The sequence below is a fragment of the Artibeus jamaicensis genome, unplaced genomic scaffold (genome assembly GCF_021234435.1).
Source record: "Artibeus jamaicensis isolate MK-2021 breed Jamaican fruit bat unplaced genomic scaffold, CSHL_Jam_final contig_465, whole genome shotgun sequence".
In the NCBI taxonomy this organism is placed as follows: Eukaryota; Metazoa; Chordata; class Mammalia; order Chiroptera; family Phyllostomidae; genus Artibeus; species Artibeus jamaicensis.
Window position 1 is genome coordinate 14,246,577 of NW_026521843.1, and position 15,287 is coordinate 14,261,863.

Genomic DNA, 15,287 nt, shown 5'->3' on the forward strand with positions numbered 1-15,287 from the left:
ACTCTGCGGCACTTCTCACCTCATCACTCGGCCCCCCACGGCACTGACCGTAGATGCGAAAGGCGTACTCGATCTTCAGGCTGGGGCAGGCCTGCTCGCTGAACACGGACGCCATGCCCAGCACGTCCTCGAAGGAGAACACATCATTGTGGGAGAACACTCTGCAGATCCGGTCTCTGAACGGGTTGACCTGTGGGGGGGGGAGGGGGAGGGGTTCTATCAACATCCAGTTCGTGTCTCCCTGGGCCTTGCTTGTTCTTCCTGAAGCACAGCGTCCTGCATTGGAGAAGAAAGTAATAGCAACAAGCTCAGTACTGGGGCAGATGCTGGGTCAGTGGGCTGGGCCCCGGGCCAAGAGAGAGGACCCCCGGGATGAGGGCCCAGGCTTGGCGTCACTCTCCCCGCTGTTGTCTCCTCCTGCACGCACCTCCCAGAGGTTTTTCTGTTGTTTTTATAAGGTTACCGGTTTTTCTCGATTTTATGTATAAAACTTGGAGAATACAAAAAAAGAGAGAAAAGAATGGGATAAAAGCTGTTTTCAATCCACTCCCCCGTGTCAGCCACGGAGAACATGTTGGCATAAAGCCCCACAGACCTGGGTTTAGGTCCTGGCTGCACCATTTGCTGGTGAGGAACCTTACTTCCGACAAGTCTCATCACCTCCCGGAGCCTGAGCTTTCTCGTCTACTACGTAGGATGGGAGAATTACCTCCCTGGTCGGAGGGTTGTGAGGGTTAAACGGGATGGCTCTAAAGTTGCAGACTGACTGATGTTGTAAATACCACTTGGCGAAGGGTAACTGTTAGTTGCCACCCAGCTATCACAGATAACGACAGTTTTCCCTTTGAAACCAAACTATTTCTCAGATTAGAGCCCCACAGGAGCAAGGGCCATGGGACTGTAGGAGCCCCTGGTTTCCCTAACCCGGGCCTGGCCAGGGGCACGCAGGACAGGGCCCTGCTGGCGCCCGCTGCAGGGTCCAAGCAAACACACAGCCACTTCTCTTCCGGCTCTGAGGCATCTTATTAGTGCTGTGCTCCTCCCCTGCGGCCCCTGGGAACAGGCAGACTCGGTGGGCAGAGCGCGGGGGTGAGACCAGCAGATCTGATGGGAGTTAAAGGGGGAACTGAACCGAACAAGCCTGAACATGTTTAAAAGTAGCAAGTTTATCCTTGGCACCACCCACCTCCTTCCACTTTCCACTCCCTAATCCAGTCCTGCCTACCAGGACGTTTCACCCCCTCAGTTGCTCAGGGACCCGGCCCTTGCTCGTTCTAAACTCATCCTGCCTGCTGGCAGGCCTCGTCGGACCCCACCTCTGCTCCCGCCTTCCAAAATGACTTGATCCCTCCCTTCCCCACAACCAAGGTTCCCTTCCCTTGGACGCAGCTCAGCTAAGAAAGATATGTCATTTGGTGAATTCACACAGCAGAACTGAATGGCCGATAGTTCTTCAATCTCCCAAATTCTCAATTAGTTGAAATAAATCTCTGGTCCCCTTTTCACTGACAAAGTATTTCCTCAAGGCTTCTGGCTTTGTGCAAAAGGGTTAGTTCCTCTGCTAGAAGCACGCAATGACCCAGTCACCCCGCTCATGGACATTCGAACCCCAGCCCTGGCCTCTGGGGGCCTATATCCTCCCAACCGGTGCTCCTCACGGTTGCCCCAGCCTCAGAAATCGAGTTTTGATTTCTCCATTTAGGGCACATGAAAATTTCTTCATTTCTCTTGAACTCAGCTACATATTAGAATCTATGATTTCATTTTATTTGGCATTCCTATGTATTTGAGGTAGGAGAAAGGACATTCTGTGTCACCTCGGGTGGCCACAGAGTCCCATCTTTAGAGAGCATGTGAGTTACCCGAGGTTCCCGTTAAGAACGTGAACTGTAAGCTCCCGTCCTCAGAGATCCTGGCTGAGAGGGTCTGGGGTAAAAGGAGAAGAGCAGGCGAACAGGCAGCAGAGATCCACATGCAGAAGCCTGTCCATGCCCAGGGAGGCCGAAGGTTGCCAGCAAAGCATCGGAAACTAGTGGAGAGGCATGGGGCGGACCCTGCCTCAGGCTCTCAGGAGGAACCAAGCCTGCTGACACCTTGACCTTGGACTTCCAGACGCCAGAGCAGTGAAGTAATAAATTTCTGCTGTTTATGTCACATAGTTGTGGTGCTTTGTTAGGAAGCCTTAGCAAATGAGTACACCCAGGAATCTAGACTGTAAACAAGGTTCTCAGGTGAGCGGCTTCGTCTCATATACACACACACGCATGTCGCAGGGGTGGCCGGGGTCCAGAAGAAGCCTGCTGGGACCTCCAAACCAGCTCCTGCCTAGCCCGGTCCCTCCACCCTTTCACCTCCATACCCCCCCGAAACTCTGGTTTGACTGCCTCAAGTGAATGCTAATAAGACTTACCTGCTGTGGTGTGTCCCAGGTCACAAGTACTCAACTAGGAGGCTTCACGGATTACTTCGTCAAATTTTAACTAAGCTAACTCCCACAAATGGATAGGTGGCTAACAACATTCCCTAAGGAACCCGCCACGGAAGATGATGCAAGTGAACAACGAGAAAACATCAGGGCAGACACCTCTCATACTTAAAACACAAGTTTTTGGGGTTTTTTTCCTATGAGGCAGAAATGCACTGAGAATCCCATCAGACGTAACCGGAAGTGCAGGCTTCAGTGCTCTCGCCCCGCTCACAGACAGGCGCAAGGCAGAGAGACAAGCCCGCTGGCCCGCCGGGAGTGAGACCGTAATCTTCCCTTCCCTGGGGGCCACCCCAAGACTGGCTTCCCTGGTAGTGCAAGGGGAGTGGGGAAGATTGCCAGAGAGCCAACACATTCCCCCTTAGACCCGCATCACGGGACTTATCCGCACGCAGGCACCTTGTCATCTTACAGAGATGGGGGAGGGGACAGCTGGTGTGGCTGCTTTGGTAGCAAGAACGGTAAATAGAGCGCAGCGTAGTGACCATGGAGATACTGTTGAAAGATGTGGAGAAAATCTCGCTGACGATGTAGAGAAATAAGCATCGGAACGAATGTTCCACTGCGGAAGGTTTGGTAAACAGTGGGAGAAAAGTACAGATGTTTCTCATGTGGAGTTCCCAGACTCTTGTTTCGATAATGAAATGCATGGAGAACCACATCTCTGGGAGCCACAGAAGGAAAGGGGCAATATGGACTGAACAGCACGTTAGTGCTTTGATAAAAACACCGCATGTGGGGGAAATTGAGTGCCATCACTGATGGAGGGGCCGCTCCACCGTGAAAAGGGTTCTGGGTGATCTGCAGGGGGCGACACCGTACAACTAGCTGCCTGCAGATCACTGCGGCCCAGGCTCACACCCCAGGAGTATGCAAAGTGCTGCAGGAGGCATTAATATGGTTAGTTGTTCGGAACCTTGCCCCAGGTCTCCAGCACCTGGCCTTTAGCTAAAAACATTGCCTTGATTACCAGAACCTGTAATCAACAAGGACTTTCAAAACAACCTCCAGCTAGCGTCCATGCACTCCACAAGCCAATCGGCTACAGGCACGTGAGGTGTCCACGAGTACAAGTTACACCCAAGTAACCAATAAGCGGGCCCTCCTTTGTCTCAAGCTAGCCAATAGCAAGCAACCTAATCTCCTTCCTCTCCCTCCTCCCCTATATATATACCCAGTTCAGAAACATAAAGTTTGCAGCTTGATCAGAATCTTTTGTCTTGCTGCCATTCTTCACTCCTCTTGTCCCCCCAACCCATTTGTTCTAGGCAGGTGGTCGAGCTCCAGTTGGCTGCTCTGTGGGCCAGAGCAGTTAGTTGTTGTTTTTTAAGAGTTTAAAAGATAACTTACACAATGATTTGTAACCAGAGAGAAGTAACTGAAAATCTTTTGAACCACCTGAGGTTTGCCTGGTTACCTTGGCAGAGCGCTTAGAATAGCCATCAGACCCAAAGAGGAGTTAGTTCTGCGTGTTCCTTGCCCAGCAAGACAAGTGTCCCGAGTGTGCTAAGGTTTATATGGTGACTGGCGGTGCTTGGCAGTCTGATACGTGGTAGATACCCACCAAAAAGTGGACTCCCATTCTTCTGAGTCTTCAGGGTAAAAGCGACTCATGGCAACAAGGAGCAAGAGGACACTTTGAAAATGAGAGCTTCGTGGTTGAGCACAGGTGGTGCCACCTACAAAAGATGCCTGCAGCTGCGCCCCTGAAACTACTGGAAACAGCTGTGTTAAATTTGGTTTGAAAATCCTCCGACTGACGAATGTCAATGGATTTTGAGTCCATTTGTTAAAAATATGAAAAGGCAATGTTTTCCATTTAGCTTGTAAAGAGCCACTGAGTGACGTAAGGGAAGATGGGCATCTACTAGCTCCGTTTCAATAAAGAGCCATTAATTGGTGGATGAGACTGATAATGAGAACGATAATTTAATACAGCCAGTGATACACTTCTTCTCTTTGGATTAGTTATGACAGCCATTAAAAATAAACTCAGCTGCAACCAGACCTCGGAACAGCTCCATGTCGAAGTGTTAAAGCGAGATTTCAAAGAACAGTGAGGTACACACAACCACACTGCTCTCCCTTACACTAGTGTTATTCATTGTAAGCAAACAATTACATCGTGGGCAGAGGAAATTTTGCTATATAAAATAAAAGAGAATAATCTTTAGCTTGTATATATGAATGCATTGGTATTGTAGTAAAGGCACATAATTTATGAATGAACATAGGTGTATTATGGGAGTACATATACGAAGCCCCGCATTGTTCCATTGCTGGGAACCCACGATCAGAAACGTCTGGAGACCTCTGGTCTGGGCTCACCCCTCCCGTCTCAGGTGTGTGAATGCAGCCTGGAGGCAGAGAGCGACTTGCCCCAGGTCACCCAGCCTCAGACCCAGGTCGCCTGAGTCTGCCTGGCACTGTTTCCACCTTTGTGCCTTGTGGCAAATAAACATGGAAGAAAAAGGGGGTGATGGAGGCAGAGCATGTGACCATCAAAATGTGGAAAGCCTTGGCGGTGGAACCATCTTCAAATCTTTCCTTTCATTAAACAATTTTGACACAAACCGCAGAGACAGAGCCTCAGCAGAAGTGGAGGGAGTGGCTGGTGCCTGTGAGCGCTCTGCCTGGTGGGCGGCGGCTGTCTGCGCTATGCTGTGGGAGGGAGAAGTCCAGAGCTCGAGGTGAAGGCCACAAGGAGCCATCAGGCTGGGGAGTGATGGAGGAGCCAGAGCGAGGAGCAGGGGACCCTGTTCCTGGGAGGGCTAAGGCTGGGTCCCCAGAGCCATGTCTGGGCCCTGGAGACTAAGGGATGGCTGGTACAGACCCTGGGGCCAAGCAGGCACCTTCCAGGAGAGGGTCCAGAGGCTGTCTCTGTTCCAACAATGGCAGCAGCATCTCTCTTCACCAGGCTACCCCCTTCCCACTTCCAGGAGGGAGACCCCAGGGCCCAGACTTCTGCAGTGATGAGGCAGCCTTAGTGCAGATGCAGCTTCACAAAGGGACACCAGCGTTGCTGCGAGGAGTTTCTAAGGGTCTGAGAGATGCCACCTTCATGCCTCACCCTGTTCTCTGTCCGGAGCCAATGCCAGCTCCGCCAGTGTCCTGGGCTCCAGCTCAGGCACCAGCAGACCCAAGAACAGCTGGGAAGAGTCAGGGCAGGGCGTGAGCTCATTAGTAATCACAGGTTTTTCCAGGCTTTTGTGGCTATTACTTTAACAGCCTGAAATCTGAACCAATGCATTTTGGGATCTAGCCAGAGAGCGATAATCTGCATTCAATTTCACACTCATTGAGAAGTCTGTCATCCTCTGGAGAAGGAAGAAGATGACAACCGATGGAGCAACGCTTTCCTCTGAAGAATAACACGCACCCCAGTGTGAAGGCGTTCTGCACAAGAGAACATAAACATGTCAGTGTGGAAATTTATACAGGTAACTCAGCAGTGCAAACCTCTGTCTATGCAGGATACAGCTAAACACGGTGGAAACAAACCCCAAAGGCTGGCGATCTTTTTTTAAAACAGAAACTATAGTTTGTTGACAATAAAATAATCGCAGTCTTAGCAAAAAAAAAAAAGTCCTGAATGTTTTTTAAAAGATCTTCTCAAAGTTATCGAACAAGAGATTTGATTTGAAGATGAAAGTCAGAGGGAAACTATTTGGACTTAGCTCAAAAATATCTCCTCTCTATTTCTCCAACTAGCACACAGTCAAAAAAGAGCTTTGACAGTTGCTGGAAAAAATTCACACAAAAATACGCTAGTGACTCAATAATGACGTCACTGATGCACTTCGGTTTTTAAGGTCTCATTTAAAAAAAATAGAACAGCATCGTTCCGTTTCAAATTTCTTATTGCTAATGAAGCTTTCTTCATTTTTAATGCTTGTTATTTTTGAATAATGCTTTATTTTTGTTCATTTTAGCTGTGACCAACTTTTCAAAATGATATGATTAATGTTTATATTTTTAATTTTTTAAAGCAGATGTAGAGCACCTGTCCAGAGAAGGGATGGACAGAGAGGGGGGTACAGAAGAGGCCAGTCCCTCCCAGGTCCGGAGGGGAGACCTCAGGTTCCTGGGGGAGGGGCCTGAAAGACCCTGCATGGCTTTGTGCAAGGTCAGGTGTCCAGACCCTGTGTCCTGGGAGAAGGATGTCACAAGGTCTCTTGTGTTTTCGTGCTTCAGAAGACCTGCCCCGAACACACCATATTTAGGGATTAGAAGGCTCAACATTATGATGTTGAGTCGATCTGCAGAGCTACTGTGGTTCCAGGTGAAGTCCTCCAGCAGGTGACTGTGAAAATTGACAAGCTGATTTGGAGCTTCACACGGAAATACCAGGGGCCGAGAACAGGACCCTCGGTGTCGGATCCACACCTCGGTGCACTTGTGGGAGCCCACAGAACTCTGCACCATGATGGGTGGACTTTACTGGATACGAAATAAACAAATGAAAATGAAAAAACCCAGGATGCTAGTGAGCCCAGGATGAGACGCAGACCGTGAGAAATACTAGTCACTGTACTACAAATGCATGGCAAGCCTTCCTGGGAGGAACTGGCAAAGAGGAACTGACCGCGTAATTTTGGAAAATGGTGTTTCAACTGGGTACTCTTAAGTCTAAAGCCAGAAAGAACCATAAACCAACAACGCACTCTAGCTGGCAGTTTTGTTTCTCACAGAGACCTGTATTGGCAATTCCGCAACCATGTGGATGCTGGGGTTGAACAAATAGGCACACAAATAACAGGTAATAGGAGCCAAGGAGCCAAGTTTCTCATTGTCACAAAAAGATGTTACAAATAAGTAAGGGGAGGAGGCTCGACCTGGTGCTGGTTTGGTCAGAGACATCAGGACGTTCTCACAGGCATCAACACACAGAGATAATGTTGGTGTAAGCACTGGTGTGCGCTGTGTGTGGGTGAGTGCACGTAAATACGGCGCCAGCTCTCTCCGCTGAGTGACTGTGGTAGAGAAACCTGGACTGCCACCCTAACTAAGTGCTCCGGGGTAATGTCACCAGTAATAAGTCACGTTGACATCTTGTGTCCCCCGACAGGACGTGATGAGCAGGGCGCTTCTCCTCTGTGGTATTTATCACATAAATCCGCAACCCCAGTCTGATCAAGAGAACATTTGACAGACTCAGACTGAGTGTGTTCTTTGAAAATACCCGGCCAGCACTCTCCAAAATATAGAGAAAGACAAGACAGAGAAACTGCCGCAGATAGGAGGGGACTGCGGAGGCTGAGGACCAAACGCAGCGTGGGATCCCGGAGGGGGCCCTGGAACAGATGAAGGGCATCCGTGAGAAAGGTGATCGAATCCAAACCAAGTCTGTAACTAGTCAGTAGTGTTCCACCAGTTTTAATTTATTATTAGTCTTAATTAAGGTACCAAAGTATCTTAAGAAAGATATACAGTATGTGTTCCAATAAATCTTAAAAGCCAGTCTACAAAGGATTAAATTCATTTAGAGTAATGAAACTGCATCCAAGAACAAAACTCACTAACATTTAAATAAATACAACAAAACTGAGTACAGAACAATATGAAATGTACAGTGTTCAACAACCAATAAAAAATTGCCAGTCATGCAGCCCTGGCTGGTGTAGCTCAGTGGACTGAGCATCAGCTTGCAAACTGAAAGGCCTCTGGTTCCATTCCCAGTCAGGGCACATACCTGGGTTGTGGGCCAGGTCCCCAGTTGGGGGCGTGTGAGAGGCAAACACACATTGATGTTTCTCTCCCTCTCTTTCTCCCTCCCTTCCCCTCTCTCTATAAATAAATAAATAAAATAAATAAATAGGAAAACAAGTCCCACAGCCAGTAGAAAAATCAACTGAGACAGACCCAAAAAGGACCCAAATGATAGAAGAATCAGTCACACATACTGAAATGATTATAAATACACTACATATGCTTAAGGACGTTGAAAAAAGCATAATGAAGAAAACTATAAACCCATAGGTGCAAGAGGCTCAACAAAACCTAAGTAGAACTCTCGAATGAAAACACACCACAGCACAGCATAACTAAGTTGCTAAAAACCAGTAGTGAAGAGAAATTATTTTTCGGGAGGGGATAAAATGACGCTAGACGTCTTGTCAGACACTGAGCAAGGCAAAAAGACAATGAAGCAAAATCCTCAGCTTTCTGAAACAGAGCAAAAGAGAAACGCTTTCATCCTATTGTTCTATACCCAGCAAAAATATCTTTCAAAACTAAGGGCAAAAAGAGCTTTTTCTTTTTCTTAGTTATGGCAAATAAAACCTAAGAGAATTCAGCAGCAGCAAACTAGAGCTTAAAAAATTATATATTTTAAAAATAGTTCTTCAGGGAGAAGAAAGATACCAGAAGAAAACATAACTCTACACAAGGAATGAAGAACACCCAAAATGATAAATATGTGAGTAAATGCAGACCCTTTTCTCCTCATTTTAAAATTCTTTCAAAGAGACAGATCCACATGTATAGCTGGAGATTTAATATCCGTCTGTCAATAAGTGATGGAAGGGTAGAACACAAAATCGTTAGGGATGTAAACTACCTAAAGAGGCTATCGGCCAACCTGAGCTACCTGACACTTTACTGAACACCCAGCGTGGGAGTACACACAGTTTTTTTCGAGCGCCCTTGTAACACTTACCAAGATAGCCCATCTGCTGAGTCTTGGTAGCTTGAAGAGGATCTAAATCATACAAAGTATGTTCCCTGACCTCAACAAAATCAAATCAGACATCAGTAATAAAAAGATATCTTGAAAACCCTCAGAGTCAAAGAGATCACAAGGAAATTAGAAAATAATTTGAACTAAATGAAAATGAAAAGAGCATATCAAAATCTGTGGTATTCAGGGAAAGCAGTGTACATAAACACACACTACAGGGAAATGAACAGCAGTGAGTGCTTTTATTAGAGAAGAAGGGATTAAAAGTTTATTTAATTTTTTTTTAAAAGTCCTTTGTCCTTTGGTGGGAGTTCATCACTGGGGGAAAGGAGCAGAACTCCGTGTCTGTCAGGTGGAGACGATTGGAGACGATTCTAACCGAGGGCTCCGGGGCTGCTGGCACCTAGGAAGTGGCTGCCCCTGGGGACATCGATGAGCTTGTCACTGGGGGCAGTGGCTTGGAAAGCAGAGGTGGATGGAGCTTCTGGGCTAAACTGAGAACAGATGGGCAGGGCCCCTCTTTCACCCCCTTGCAGAGGAGAAATTCCTAGTTGTTGGTGTAGACCCAGTCACCCTTCAGCACTAGAGAAACTCTACCAGAAGGTGGCAGTGTTGAGTCGGAGTCATTCAGTCAGCCCGCCAACCCCGCATGCATGAGAACCTACTGTGTGCAAGGCATTGGGTTCCCCTGTGACTACCTCGTGGACAGGTGGCAGGATAGATATTACCACTTTACTTCACAGAGAGAGGAGACTGGAGCCCAGGAGAAGGAGGACTCAAACTCCCGAGGCAGCGCTTTGTCTACGGCATTGCGCTGGGCTCGGCTGGGTATTTAATTGACTTTCCCCCCAAAGAAAATACCTCAAAATCACATTTTTGCACACCCAGAGCAGTCAGGTTCAAGGCATTACCCTGAGGCAGCTGCTCAGAGAACAAACCAGGAGAGCTGAAGGATGTGGCCTCCTCAGTTGGGGATGGAAGGACAAAAAGCTCCTGACCTGAACTTCACATTCTTGTAGCAAATGCACAAGGTGAGTTACTGTGTGCCAGGCATGTGGGGGTCCTGGGGCCCCCAAGTGATGGAGACACCCCCTCTGTCCTCTGTGGGACTCAGGCCCTGACACTGACTGTTGGGGACAAGTGTCCAGATTAAGTACAGGCAAAGTGAAATGACAAGAGCTGGGACAGGGTAGAGCTGCTGGAAGGCAGGATGGCTAAGAGCCCAGGAGAAACCAACTCGAGGACAGGGGCAAAGTCAGAGCCAGGGGCAACTCAGGCAGGGGATAAGGTGCTGTGGGACCCAGGGAGACACTCTGGGCCAGGGCTTCCCTCCCTTCTTCACACGCCTGCCAGCTCTCCCCTCACCCCTTCCAGGCTGCCCAGGTTTTACCTGGATGAATACAATTGTTGAGGAGGAGCGGGTAGCGGTGAGGCTTAACCTGAACCCGAAACTCCTCCAAGGTCCACATTGGTCTGTGGCATTCTCATTTCAGGGGAACTGGGAACAGGGAGGGTGGAGAATGAGAAATTCACTTGGGGGGATGCACTGCCGTCATTGGCCAGGCCTCAGAGGCATCCTTCCTGCCAGTGTTTATAAGAAAGGGACAGCCTTAGTGTTCTGGATGTACAACCTTCTTGAAGTCGAAAAACAGAGAGGCCCTTATGCGAGCTGTCTCATAGTGACAGATGGGTTGGCAGGGACAGGCTGAGGATGTGTCCTGCTGGCAGCTGGAAGCAGATTGCTAATGGAACAAGTAGGGGAGAAAGGCAGTAAAAATGTTAAATATTATTAAACATCCACAGAAGCACGTGTCCTGAACCTGGCTGGGACCCACCAGAGCAGTCTCTCCCTGAATTCTAGGCCCACAGATTCCTGTTCCTGCCCCTGCCCCGAGGGACCTTCCAGAAGAGCTACCTGCTAGCCCAGAGGAGCTCAGAGTCCTGCGCGCCTGAGATTTTGGGGATGGTCCAGGGGCCTGGAGGTGGGGAGTGGAAGGAGCAGAGAGGCTCTGGAGTCAGACTGACTCTGAAAAGTTAGTATAATACGTTTTTATTTGACAGTTACAAGATTCGGATATCTTGCAGCCTTTGGATTTTAGACAATCTCAATTTTTCAGTAGTGCAACATCCCAAAGCAAAAAAGAAAAAGGAGCCAAAAGGAACCAAAAAGACCAATTGTCCCCTCACTCGTTAATCGAATCTCTTATAGGAGAAACAAAAGTTACCCGATAGATAAGTGTGTGTTCGCATTTGTACATTACCACTGGCAACTCTCTAGTGTCTAGAAGCACCTTAAACAATATTCAGGTTTCTGAGTAACAAGAGTAGCAACCTAACAAGCTGTGTGACCTTGGGCAGATGGTTGAGCCTTTCCTTTTTCCCATCTGTAAAATGGGCAGAATCGTAACTTTGCTCGTCAAGTTTCTGGGGATCCAGTGAGATCGTACTTGGCACTGGCAGGCCCCTATTAAATGCAGCTACAGTTAGCAACCCCACTCTCAACTCACTGTCTTCCTACCTGCGCCCTCGGGCGCTGGGCCAAGTGACAAATTTGGAGCCCCTCAGTAAACTGGTTACCTGGGCCTACTATGTATTGCCAGGAGCTCACCCTGCCTGCCAATGGGCAGCAGAAATGGTAGTTATGGCTCCAGTGAGCACCCACAGCCCAGCATTTCCGCAGGGTCGGCTGCAGACTGTGGCCAGAGGCATCACCTCCCTGGGAGGCCTCCAGGGGCCTCTGAAGAGCAGCTCCCACGAGAAGGGGGTGAGAAGGGGGCAGAGCGCAGCCTCACTCTGCAGCTGAGAAGAGCCAATCACAGAGAAGCAGACACACCTGCTGAGTGTCTGCGCCCCGTGGGAGCTTTTTTTTTTTTTTTTAAAGATTTTACTTACTTATCTTCAGATGGGAAGGGAAGGAGAGAGGTAGAGAAATATCAACGTATGGTTGCCTCTCCTGCGTCCCCTGCTGGGAACTGGCCTGCAACCCAGGCACGTGCCCTGACTGGGAGTCGAACTGCAGTTGTTTGGGTCGCAGGCCCATGCTCAATCCACTGAGCTACACCAGCCAGGGCCCCATGGGAGCTTTAATCAGACTTCACAGCCCTCAACCCCCATCCTGGGCTTTCTGAACAGCACCTTTGGGGGCAGGGCCCAGGAGTCTGCTTCTTAGCAAACTGCCCAGGTGGTTCTTATGTAGCCGATCCTTAGATGACACTAAGTCAAAGTGCTGACAAATGGCAGAGGCAACGCTGCGCACACGCACGCTCCACCCCTGGCCACACTGTTCCCTCCAGGACACAGTCTCCCACTCAGTGAGGACATGGGTGGGAACGGGGTGGGGGGCAGTGCAGGAAGTGGTGTACGCACGGACCAACATCTAACCTCGCCCCTGGGCCGACCCCAACCTGAAAACCTTGGTTTTGCACAGACACCTCACAAGCTTCCCCTCCTACAAACAAGCCCTTGAGCTCTTTTCCCCCCTTGCTTCCCTCTTCCGATTTCAGCCAGATTTATTTAGGAAATGCTCTGTTCACTATCTTGGCCATTCTGATAAAAACAAACACCACCACTACCTCCCCAGAGCACCAGACGAAGCGCTGTTGTTGGCTGTAGGGCTCTCTAGCTCGGTGCTGTGACTTTGTTGCTTTAGTGATGGACCAGGAGAAAGAGGAAACAACTGCACGTGGGGAGGTGTGGCCTGTGGGCAGGAAGACCTTTGTGCTCTAGGAGGCCAGGACGAGAGAGGAGCTCTCTTCCTGGCTGGGAAGGGCGCGGTGGGGACTCCTAGGAGGTGCAGGTAAGGAGGACACGTGGAAGAGGGAGGGGAGAGGAGACGGTGGCGGCAAATGCTCCAGGATGGCACCCTCCCAGATACCCACCTCCCCCACCCCAGCCTTCAGCAGTGCTGAGCAGAATTTGTACAGTGCTTGTCCCTTGTGGGCACCCTTCCCCTCCCCAGAAAGAACGGAAGCCTAGGGGAGGGCTCTTTGCACCCAAAGGGCCTAGACTCAGAGGAAAGGCAGTTTGCAGCTATTTCAACCCAATTTTTCAATTTTCCGGGGCAGGAAGGCCACCAGGTGCCTTGGGCTCATGAGCATTATTTTCACTATTTTGACATATGGCACCATCAACTTGTGGCTCTGGCTGAGAACCTAACAACAGTTTATAGGTTTTTCTGTGGAAAATGCAAACAGCGTTCCAAACCACCCCTATAAAAACCTGTTAAAACACAATCTGTAGGTGCACTTTAAAGGCAGTTCGTGCAAAGCAGGAAACTGTTAACTAGTGTGAGGAGGTCACCCAGGGCAGCCCAGGCAGGCGGCCTGTGCCTGCTGTTTGTTTATAAGTCGCCTTCCTGTCTGCAAGCAGGAGGGGCTCTCGGATGGTGTCGGGGCTGCTTCGCAGCTGTTCAGGGACACCCACCCTAGAGCACCCTGGGAACGTGTCCCCTGTGAACTCTGGAGGATGTATATCTTTGCCTCAAGACAAATTCTCTTCCATCAACACATCTCAGCAGCAACAGTTGATTGATCTCGCCTTGCACTTGGATCGGCTGATAGGGACTGAACCGGGCTCACACCACAGCTCCTTGATCTCGGACCACTCACATGCTCTCCCTTTGCCAGTGACCCTTTAAACACTATAAAATGAATGAAACAATTCAAAGTTCCCTTTTTGTGTCAGTCCCCAGCATTATTTAGACTATTGACGATTCGAAACTTTCAATTTCCTGTTCCGTCCCTTGCCCCTGTGTCCTGGGAACAATGGCCCACCCCCAGCAGGGTGCACTTGGCTGCTGAGGGCCCCACCAGCCAGCCAATGCACGATGCATTGCTCCCTAGGCATTCAATAAGCGCCCCCCAGCAGCTCGGACCTCTGTGTCATGCTAGATTCACACTTCCCCTCGGGCCCAAGAGGGTCAGGCAGGAAGGAGAGGAATGGGTGCTTGTTAAACATGATATACCCAGTGCTGTGCCAGCCACAGCCCCCGTGTTATCCCACTTATCCTTCATGTCAACCCAAACAGTAGGCACCAGCAAGTTCACTGTATAGATAAAGAAAAGCAGTGAGCAGAGAGGTTAAATAACTAAGTCCGAGAAAGAGCGGGAACTTGACCCCAGATCTGCCTGACACTCAAACCTGAGCTCTTGGCATGGAGTGTGTTCCAGGAAGATGCCACATCAAAGTGGGAAAAATAAATGCACATGGAGGTGTCGAGCTTCTGGGTCAGCGGGCAGGTCCAGGCTGCGCGCCAAGGTGCCTGCTGTGACTGGTGTCCGTGCCAGCTCAGAGAGGACCAAGGGCAGGAGTGAAAAGCGTCCTGTGAATCCTGGCGTTGGGTGGGGGTGGCAGGAGGAGCCAGGGCTGGGCCACAGAAGTGATGTGGAGCTCTGCACCCGGGCCCACAGCAGCTCCCTCCAGGACAGTACCACTGCAGCTGGACTGCGGTGCAGCAGGAGGAGGCCTGGGGCTGGGCAGGCCACAGAGTCAGCAGGAGATGCCCAGAGAGCAGCCCCTGCCACTCGGCACAGCTGGGGATGTGCTCCAGCAATACCCTCAGGAGGATGGAGAAAATGGACTGGACCACAACCTGGGCACTAGTGCTGATTGCAAAACCACATACAAAGTGACTTAGGCATCTAAGTCAACGTGGAGAGAGGTCTCGAGCGATGTGTCACAAACGCTCTATCTTTCATCATCCTTGTGGATTAAGGGTATTTAAGAGGCCAGGTTTTAAAATATTGAGCTGTTTTATTCCCCTTGGGACGTAAATGTTTTCCATGTTGCTACATAGTCAGTATTATTATCTTTTAATGGTTACATAGTTCAAATTCCCAGAGTGGACAACCCTGTCTTTCTAATGCCTCTAAGGAGAATCTGGAAATCTAAATTAAAAAGAAGGAGGGGGAGGAGAAAATAATAATATATAAGGATGTTTATTGCTGAATTATTTATAGAAGCAAAAAAATAATAACAATCTCCAACCGGAGACAATGTCAATGTCCAGGCAGGACAGGATGGTTTAGTAAATCAGAGCGCAATGCAATTATGCAACCATTAAAGTGATAATTACACAGACCATGTAGCAACATTAAAAAAAATCTATGCCTAATGGGGAAAAAA

At 49.3% G+C, this 15,287-nt stretch overlaps 1 protein-coding gene across 2 annotated transcripts in view; it reads right to left on the reverse strand.

The window, feature by feature from the left end:
- The window catches only part of CIB4 (calcium and integrin binding family member 4), a 43,714-nt gene that overhangs the window by 11,103 nt on the left and 17,324 nt on the right, over positions 1–15,287 (reverse strand). The window contains exon 4 of one of the 2 annotated variants that reach the window (XM_037146763.2): positions 49–190. In XM_037146763.2, coding sequence (XP_037002658.1) covers positions 49–190 — 142 coding nt within the window. Of the gene's footprint in view, positions 1–19; positions 191–15,287 lie in introns of both variants that reach the window. The other variant, XM_053667111.1, reaches the window with a different exon arrangement.